Source organism: Humulus lupulus, chromosome X, assembly GCF_963169125.1.
Source record: "Humulus lupulus chromosome X, drHumLupu1.1, whole genome shotgun sequence".
Lineage (NCBI taxonomy): Eukaryota > Viridiplantae > Streptophyta > Magnoliopsida > Rosales > Cannabaceae > Humulus > Humulus lupulus.
In genome coordinates, this window is record NC_084802.1 from 5,263,466 (window position 1) to 5,273,215 (window position 9,750).

Below are 9,750 nucleotides of genomic sequence, written 5' to 3' on the forward strand. Positions count from 1 at the left end.
GGTCGAGGCCGTGAATAAAACTCTTAAGGACACCCTAAAGAAGAGGCTTGAAGACGCTAAAGGAGCATGGCCAGAATAGCTGCCTGAAGTCCTCTGGTCGTATAGAACCTCTCACCGAACAGTGACAGGGCATACCCCATTTTCCTTAGCCTACGGATATGAGGCTATGTTACCTGTCGAGTTAGATCCCCCCTCACATCGACGCATAACATACGACCAGGACCAGAATAGCCAACTAATGATAGAGTCCCTAGACTCAATTGATGAAATACGGGAAAAAGCCCAACTCCGAGTTGCTGCATACCAGCAAAAAGTCGCCCGGTACTTTAACTCTAAGGTAAAGGAAAGAAAATTCAACGTCGGTGACCTAGTTCTACGATGAGTTTTCTTAAATACCTGCGACCCCACTGTTGGAGTACTCGGACCAAACTGGGAGGGACCTTACCAGATTGAAGAAGTCATTCACCTGGGCACCTACAAACTTGCACGCCTAAACGGAGATCTCGTTCCACGCTATTGGAATGGAGAACACCTGCGCAAGTATTATCAGTGAACAGTCCTTTTTAAAGGACTGGCTTGTATTAAATTTTACTTTTTTACAAGTTTTGAAAAAGGGTTAGCCACGTTGTATGGCCAATCGCTTACAAATGTAAGATCCTTTTTTTGGATCACTCGTAAATACATGTTTAGTCCATTTTTAATATGAGATTATAAGGGAATGTGCGCAGCCAGTCATTCTTGCCAACCTTTGTGAATTTATTTTTGCAAGCATTTGTTCATTACGTGTGTTGTTTTGCTGTATTATAAGTATTACATTTTCTACCAAGCAGAAATGTTCGAACAGGTCGTGGTCAAGGCAAGTGACCCAGGACCTAAAGCTCCTCGATCACTTGGGGGGCATATAAGGTACATCGATAGCAAAGCATACCAAAAGGTATGTAAATACATGAACAAAATAAGTGAAAGCATGCTACGGTACTTAGAGTATTTTTCAAAATTTATATTTTGTTAAATCAAACAAAAGTACTATGCTAAGTTCGGTCATACGACAGATGTTATAGTAAATGAAAATATTATAACATTATAATGCAGTCTTTTACACCGCAAGCATCACTGCTTGGATGTAATTGTTCAAATAAAAGGAAAGTTTGCTGCCCATGCAGCAAATTTAAAAAATATAGTCTTTACATCATGACCCGTAAGTCGTGTAATTAAAGAAAGAAAAAATAAAAGTTCAAGAAGCATTAGGAGTAGGAGGGTCTTTATCAACATTTTGATTGGTCGCATCCTCAACAACTCCTTCTTCCTCTGCGCCAGCGATGCTTGGGGAAGCAGGGATCCTTGCTCTTGCCCCTTCTTCGACCAATCGAGCAGTGCAGCAGGCCAGCTCAGCATTCCTGGCATCTTCTGGAAGGTAGTCAAAGTTGGCGCCCTGGTTGTGTTTCCAGAAGTCATAAAAACATCGCAGCGTCGCATTTTTGTACCTTTCCAGATCTTTGGCATTGGTAAGCTTCAGCTGCTCTATTTGACTCTCAAGAACAGCCATGGCCTTGTCCTTTGTGACATGCTCCTCTTTGAGTCTCTTGCATTAGCGATATTCGCTCGGCTGGACTCCTGGTACTCCTCCTTCTGCTTCCTCAAAGCTACCTTGGAAGCTTCGGCCTCCGCCAGCTTTGCCACCGCAGCGTCCTTCTGCTGGGTGACCGCCTCCAACTCCCCCACATCCCTGGCTTCTGCAGCCTGAAGCTCCTCAGCAGCTTTCGCCTGGTACCTCTCGATGGCCTTTGCCTGAGCCTGGTCGATGGTAGCTTGGGCACGGGAACGAGCAGCAGTTGCAATCAGCAAAGCCTGTGGACAAAGGATAAAGTTAGAGTCTGTTGCAAAGAATAAAAGACGAAAGCCAAAGAGATAAGAAATGCTTACACTGACCATTTCGTTTAGGGCCCTATTCAGAATTTGGTCAACCCCCATATTCTCTGCCTCAGCCATCGCATCCTTGCAGCGGTCATACCTCACGATGGTGCAAGGCGGTCCTTGGCTGCTCGCAAGGCGCGGTTCGATAGTTTGGCCCCAAGAGCTTCGTCTCGCTGGATTTGTTCTTTAGCGGCTGCAGGTGGAGGGTTCGTCGTAGCAGGCGGGGTTTCCTTCTCAACAGGAACCGAAGGCTGGGCAGAAGTTTGCCCAGTTGGCACGTCCTTGGAAGGATCTTCTGTTCGACCCTTCTTGGCAAGAGGTCCTTGGCTCAATTCGCCGTTATGCCTCCTGGACGTCTTTCGCCGGACCAAAGGAACTTCTGCCTCCTCCTCAGTCTGATACAAGTCGAAGACTTTGGGAGCAGCCATATCTGCTGTAATGCCCCGAATTCTCTGTTGTGTTTAGCAACATGAACAGTGGGCCGGGAGGGCCATACTTGCTTAATTATGTTATTAATTTATTAAATGCATGTATATGTTGATTATATTATGATCTGATGTGAAATGCATGCATATGTGTCCATATTTCTTATTACAGGGGTGTGATGGTAATTTGGCCCGTTGAGGGTAAATTAATTATTTGTACGCATGTTGGTGATATATCTTGAGACCACATTATGATGTGGGTTTGTTCGAGCTATTTGGCATGAGACGATCAAGGAATGTTAATTATCGGTTTGGTCATAACGGGCTTAAGCTCGGGGCTCGGGGTGAGTCACGGGGTGCTTTTAATGATTAGAGTGTTACCGGGGATTAAATGGTAACGGGATGTGAAATATTGGTGTTTGAGAATATTGAGATTAGCGGGAATTGGGAAGCGTTAATTATGATTAACGGTGTAGGTGGAAAATGTCAAAATTACCCTTGAAGTGGTTATAGGAGCTTTATTATACCAAAGTGTTACGGATATATATGATGTATGGATGGCTGTAAAACAGAACCCAAAACAGAGTTTGCTTCATCCTTCCCGTACCTTCACCTTCCTTCATTCCCCTTGTGAGTTTTTTTGATCTTGTTGAGGATTTAAGCTTGGGAGCTAGGTCTTGACACTTTGGGAGAGTGTTCCACAGTGGAAGAGCACCATAACCTGAACTTGAGGTAAGATTTTAGCCATTAGTTTCCATGTATGCTCTGTTTTCGTTCATAGTTTTCAACTTTAGATTTTGGTATGGAAAGTTGGAATCAAGGGGAGTTCTTGGGATGCTTTACTTGGGTTATGATGAGGGATATTTATGGGTGATGTTTGGAAGTTTAAATGGGTGTTTGAGAGAGGTTTGGGTGGTGTTTAAATTGGGTTTGAAGGGTTGGTTCCAAGGGAAAACGCAAGGGAAGAAAAACAGGGGTTTTGGCTGAACTGGGTGTTGCGTCGCGGCATGGCCAGGGTGAGCCGCGGCCCTTGGTGAAGGCTGGGTTTAGGCGCCTCTGGTTGAGGGGCGGGCCGCGGCATGGCCAAGGAGGGCCGCGGCCCTTAAGGCATTTTTGGCCAAAGTGAGCTTTTTAGCATGGGGATTCAAAGCCTAAGGCCTCGGGAATGAACCTACTACCCGATTGAGTAGTGTTTGAGGTCCCGGAGGTTAGGTTTTGGTTTGGGAACCTTTTATTATTCATTTTATTGATGGAATCCCATAATTTGGTTATGACCAGGTAACCGCTAAAGGACCAGAAAATCGATCGTTCTCAGGGTCACTCTTTTATTTGTTCTTGCTCGAACCGGAGGTAAGAAAACTGCACCCCAAGTGTGACATGCATGGGTATTTGTAAGGCATGTTGATTGTGTAATATGGACATGGATTGAACATAGAATGCTTAGCATATGTTGTTCACTTGAGCATAGCACTGACTAATTAGTCAGGTTTGGCAAAGGTGCTAGTATCAACTGTGAAGCTGTGACTGATTAGTCAGGTTCGGCAGTGGTACTGGGCACTGGTCACGTTGCACTGACTTGTCAGTCAGAATTGGCAAAGGTGTTAGTGTCAGCTATGAAGCTGTGACTTATTAGTCAAGTTCGGCGGTGATACTGGACACTGGTCACTTAGCGTTGACTTATTAGTCAAGGATGGACTTAGCGTGGTTCACGCAAGCCAACGGAGATTAGATCTAATCAACCATTAGCATTGAATGGCTCAAAGAGCATTAATGCCTGACCGACCCTGAGGGTCGATGAACAAACAGAGCTTGGAGGCTGGTGGCTTACCTAGCAGCCACTCTCCCGCTAGAAGAGAGAGAGCCTGGAGGCTGGTGGCTTACTTAACAACCACTCTCCCGCTAAAATCATGTGATGCTCGTTTGCTTGTTGAAAACTTTATGTTCAGTATGATTATAATGATAATCATTTGATAATGTTTATGAGAAGTGTTATGTTTTCTTGCTGGGCTTTGGCTCATGGGTGCTATGTGGTGCAGGTAAAGGGAAAGAAAAGCTCACCTAGCCTTGAGTGGAGAGCTGATGGGGTGTTGTGTACATATGCGGCCGCTTGACCACCACGGTCAAGGTGTTCTCAGAGGAGCTAGGGGGTTTACCCTAATTTTTCCGCTTAGGTCGGTGGGATTGTAAATTTAAAACTGTAATGACCATTTTGTACTGAGAACCACTTGTAAATGTTTTGTTTAGCTCTGCAGAGCAGTTTGTAATAAAAATCTTCATTCCCTTTTTATTGGTTTTATGCCTTAACCCGTTAATTACACCTAGGGCACGTTTTTGACCAAAGGACTCAGGTAACGAGTCAAATTTCCGGTCCACCGTTCACCGTAACTGTTCTGGGGTAGCCAGGGCGTTACATCTGCGTACAAATAAACATATGCAAATGATAAGATAAAGGCAGATAAAAACTCTTGATAAAACAGGAAAGAGGTCACAAAGTTTAATACCCGAGCTACAACTACTGGTCGCTATACTATTGACTCTATTAGTCACACACTCACTATCTGGCACGAAGAAGTCTGGCCCTAGATTTGGAGTATACGTAAAGTTGTCCTCCCCGTCAAACAAGTGACAGGGAATTGGCAAGCTATTTAAAAGCGAAATAACAGTACCATTTTCATCGGAGGATTCACCCAAGTCCACAACAGATTCTGTTGCCTTCTGTTTCCCCTTGCCTTGGGGTGCAAAAGGCCTTTCTGCGAAAGGATTGCCCGTGGGTTCCCTGATTGTAACCCCCGTCGGCCTCCTTCGGGGAGGGGACGCTGGGGGTTGCTGCTCGGGATCCCCCTCGGCCGTGGCATCTGCTACCATAGGTCCTCTTGTTTCATGGCGAGGAGCCAGGAGGCCAGATAGCCTCAGATTTTCATCAGTGACCAGGGACTTAACGCTTTTTTTTGCGTCTGTCATCCTGGCCAGTGCGGTGGACCTTAACACCATGTCTGGTGTTGGGGTCGGACGTAACCATGGGCCTGAAAGACAAAGTGTACTTTAAGAAAAATGAAGGGAAATTCGCTGATGAAAAGTATCGACCAGTAAAAACAGCACTTACCTCCTCGAGCGAAGGCCAGGTTGTTGGTGGTCATTTCCGGAGTGAGGAAGTACTCCTTGCTGTACTGCCCCACATTGGATATGTGCGTAGTGTCACTCAGGAACATCCAGCTTGTCTCCTGGTGACAAAGATGGAAGAAGCCCGTCCCATACTGTTGAGGATTGGACTTGAGGTCGAAGAGATAATTGACCTCATGGGGGGTAGGTTCTGGCCATTTTTTAAGTTTGTACAGGATATAGAGTGTGGTCAGCATTCTATATCCATTCGGAGTAATTTGGAAAGGGGCGACACCAAAATAGTTGGCCACCCCCTGATAAAAAGGATGTAGAGGGAGGATAGCCCCCGCCTCTATATGATACCTAGACCAAGCACTGTATACACCTCCGAGAAGGTTAGCCCTTTGGTCTGCAGCAGGAATTTTGAGATTAACCCCTGTAAGGGGATACTTCCTACGGTAGTTGGCAAGCATCCGAGGAGTCACTTGGCTGGTCGGGGAGAGATACCACTCGACATCAGGAAGGTTTTGATGACGAGGGCGGGCTCTGACTTGGATATTAGGGCCAGGGGCGGCATTTTCTCGACCACTGGTCGAAGGAACCCTAGCCTGTGAATCAGGCTGGGCAGGCTAGTTTGGGCTATCTTCGGAGTCAGGTCTTTTCTTGCCTAAAGATTTAGAACGGGCCATTTGAGGAGGTGATGGACGAGGTCTAGAAGAAGATCGTGAAAATGGGATTTCGAGAACTCGGTCAGACGGTTGTTCCTCGCCTTCGAGCAGCTGGGCAAGAAGATCGTCATCGATGGGCCGTTCACCTCCCCACAAATCTGGCATTAAAGTCTGCAAACAGAAGAATGGGGAGGTGAGGATAGAGAATTTTTAAGACTTTTTAGAATAACGCTGGTCGAGTATAAAAGTTAAGCTTTTATACAGCAGCATTCTAACAAAAGCTAAAGTTTTCGACGCGAACAGTTTGAGAAACAGATCAAAGGGTGAAAGCAAAAAGTTTTTCATAAAAGCTTTTTCAACTCTTCTTAGGGCGGGAAAAACCTATTTTTTCGGCTGGCCTAAAAATTGAATTTTTACTTCGGTTTTACGTCCTAAAAAGTATGATCTCGACTATCAAACTAACTCGTAACTTTTTTCACCCACAAGACATTCTACTGACAAGCATCTCAACCCAGAAATAGATGAACTCAACAGTCAACATACAGAAACATGCATTACAAAAATATGAAACATAAAGATTCAAAGACTTACCAGAAAGAAGGTCGTGGAGGTTGGTAAGAGTTTTCAGAGGTCAGGGAACCCTCGGGCTGAGTCTTGAAAACGCAGAAGGATGGTATCCAGAAGAAAATGGAAGCTCTGGTTTTAGGGTTTCTTGAAAGAGTAATGGCGTGCATAAAAAGAAAAGAGAACTTCAGAGATGTTATATATAAATTTTGTCTGTGGCATTAAAAAGGATTAATCATCAGCTTCCCCTTTTTCGAAGTATGGGGAAGCGGGATAGCCGTCGAATTATTACTAGGGAGGCGAAAAATCATGATTAGACAAGAGTAGGTTGCTTTTTCCAAGAACACACGAAGGGTTCTGACAGGTATGGCGGGGTCACCGAAGGGTCGTTTCCTCAAAAGTTTATTTATTGCTCGTAATAAATAAACTTGGGGGGCAAATGTTATCCAAAAAACTGGCGTAGACGACGTGGCAAGTGATTCCTGGACACGTGGCTGAAACTTGGAGGAACTCTGCTAGGATATCGACCAGAAGACAAATTATAAGCAGCAGGCAGCTGAAACTTACCTGCGACCAGCGTGGTCGCGGGTTTCGCATGCAACACGATGTTTCTATAAAGATCTTTGTAAATCCCGAAATTGACTCCCACAATCTCCTAAGTATCCGATTATTTAGGAGAGAATATCTGTAACAAATTCATGTAACCCCCCTCGAGCCTATAAATAGAGAAAGATAGCTCAAGGAAGGGACTTTTGGCTTTCGAATTATTTGAGACTAGAGAGATTCTATTTGAGATATTATCTTGTTCTTCAGGGGTTGGTGAAACTCATTGAACCCTAGTTCTTTGATCACTCCCTTTGATTTTATATCTATAACAATCTAAGTGGACGTAGGTTATTACCAGATCCTAGGGCCGAACCACTATAAAATATCGTGTTCTTATTATTTTCGTCATCACGTTCTTTTCAACGCATTCATCCACGTCAAGCGTATTTTGACTCCGCGTCAGTTGCCCAAAATCAGGGTCAACGATGTTTTTATTTTCTTTTATGGGAGACCTTACACTTCTACAGTAATAGGGTCACTTGATTGAAACATTGTTACTGAAACAATATTATAACCGAATCTAAAGAACACATATTATATATTAAATATTTTAAATCCCTAAATCACTCACATATTATTTGCTCAATTAATATGTGAGTTATTTTATGAATTCGTTTTCAACTTGTCGAGTCATAATGAGACTGAAATTATGATTATGGGGAATGGAAAATATCATAGGAATTAACAGTTAATGAAGAGAAATGTGAAAAGTGGGATAGTTTGATTTTAATGTAGATTTGCATATAAAAATTTGGCTAAAAAATACAATTTAATTTCTAACTGTCGAAGAATTTTATGTTTCACAGGTCCGAAACAGACATTATCGAAGAGAATGATTGGGATTGGTTTGGCTTACGTTTTTGTGAAGAATATGAGGAAGAAGAAGGTGAGGGAGATGACATGGGGGATACAGTTGATGAAGGTGGTGGAGATGCCATGGGGAATACAGTTGATGAAGGTGGGACATCAAGTCCGGAAAAGACGGAAATGGCAACTCACGAAATAAAGGATACCAACCAATTTTGTAAGTATGATTTATATGAAAACCCATTGTTGTTGAGTAGAGATGGCATGGTTGGCCATGTTTTTCAATCACTGGGCATGGTTGAAGAATTCATTCATGAATATGCAAGATTCATTGGGTTCAGCCTGCGTAAAAGTATCATGCGAAAAAATACTACAGGTGATGTACGTCAACGTCAGTGGGTATGCTCCCGCGAGGGCTGGCGGTCTGAAATGCATGTGGGAAGGCTTGATAGAACTAGGGAGCCTAAGCCAATTAGTCGAGTAGGATGCAAGGTTTGCTTTCGATTGAACTTGGTGAAGGGTAGTAGGAATTGGATATGCAAAGAATTCATCCTAATTCTTTCTCACAACGTTGTAGCAGACAACCATAAACAATTCCTTCGGTCCAATCGGATAATCTCAGAAGGAACCTTGACGACTGCACAAATAATGAAGGAGTCAGGCATAAGAACTTGCCACATCATGTCATACATGGCAAAGCAAATGGGTGGTTATGAGAAGATTCCATTCACATCAAAAGATCTTTACAATCGAATATCCCATGCTTCAAAAGTTGAGTTTATCGGTTCCAACGTAGGGTGGGCAATCGGATATTTGGAGCATAAAGCTGATGAGGACCCTGGTTTTTTTGGACAGTTTTCGTACAATGAGGATAATCGTCTTCTTAATTTATTTTGGGCAGATGGGAGATGTAGATCAGACTATGAAACATATGGCCATGCAGTAGCTTTTGATTCGACGTACAAGACTAATAGTTATGGGAAGTCGCTGCTGATATGGATAGGAATTAATAACCACTGTAGAACGTGCATTTTGGGCTTTGTCGTTCTTGACAATGAGTCTGGCAGCAGCTACAAGTGGGCGACAAGGGCTTTCCTGGAGTGCATGGGAGGTGTTCTACCCAAAACAGTAGTGACAAATGGAGACGAAGCTATTGCTATCACGCTAGAGGAGTTGATGCCTGATGTACCCCACCGATTGTGTTATTGGCATTTACACAACAAAGCTGTTTTAAAAGTGAAAGATCCATCTTTTGCGGGCAGGTTTACCAAATTGGTATTCCGGTACTACACAAAGGACGAGTTTGAAGATAAATGGTGCCACTTAGTGAAAGATTTTGGGATACAAGGCACTGAATATGCTGCAAAACTTTATGCAGACAAGGAGAAGTGGGCTGAAACATTTTTGAGAGGGAATTTCTTCTGTGGAATGACAACTACTCAATGAAGTGAAGGTATTAATGTGGTGTTGAAGAAAAAAGTGAATCAAAAGTTGAAGTTGTACGAGTTCGTGAGGGCGGTCAACATGGCCTTATCTTTAATTAGACAGGGTGAAGCAAAGGATGAGTACATTACACTTCACACTAGTCCCCAGCTCAGGAAGACAAATTTGCCACAGATAAAGGATGAATTAGCAAATCTTTACACACGGAACATGTTCTACAAGGT

At 43.6% G+C, this 9,750-nt stretch overlaps 1 protein-coding gene across 1 annotated transcript; it reads left to right on the top strand.

Moving 5' to 3' along the window:
* The first annotated feature begins 8,071 nt into the window (after positions 1 to 8,071).
* On the top strand, positions 8,072 to 9,529 carry LOC133805437 (protein FAR1-RELATED SEQUENCE 5-like). The gene has a single exon (XM_062243621.1). It carries the CDS (start codon positions 8,072 to 8,074, stop codon positions 9,527 to 9,529), a length of 1,458 nt encoding a protein of 485 aa, XP_062099605.1.
* The last annotated feature ends 221 nt before the right edge of the window (positions 9,530 to 9,750 follow it).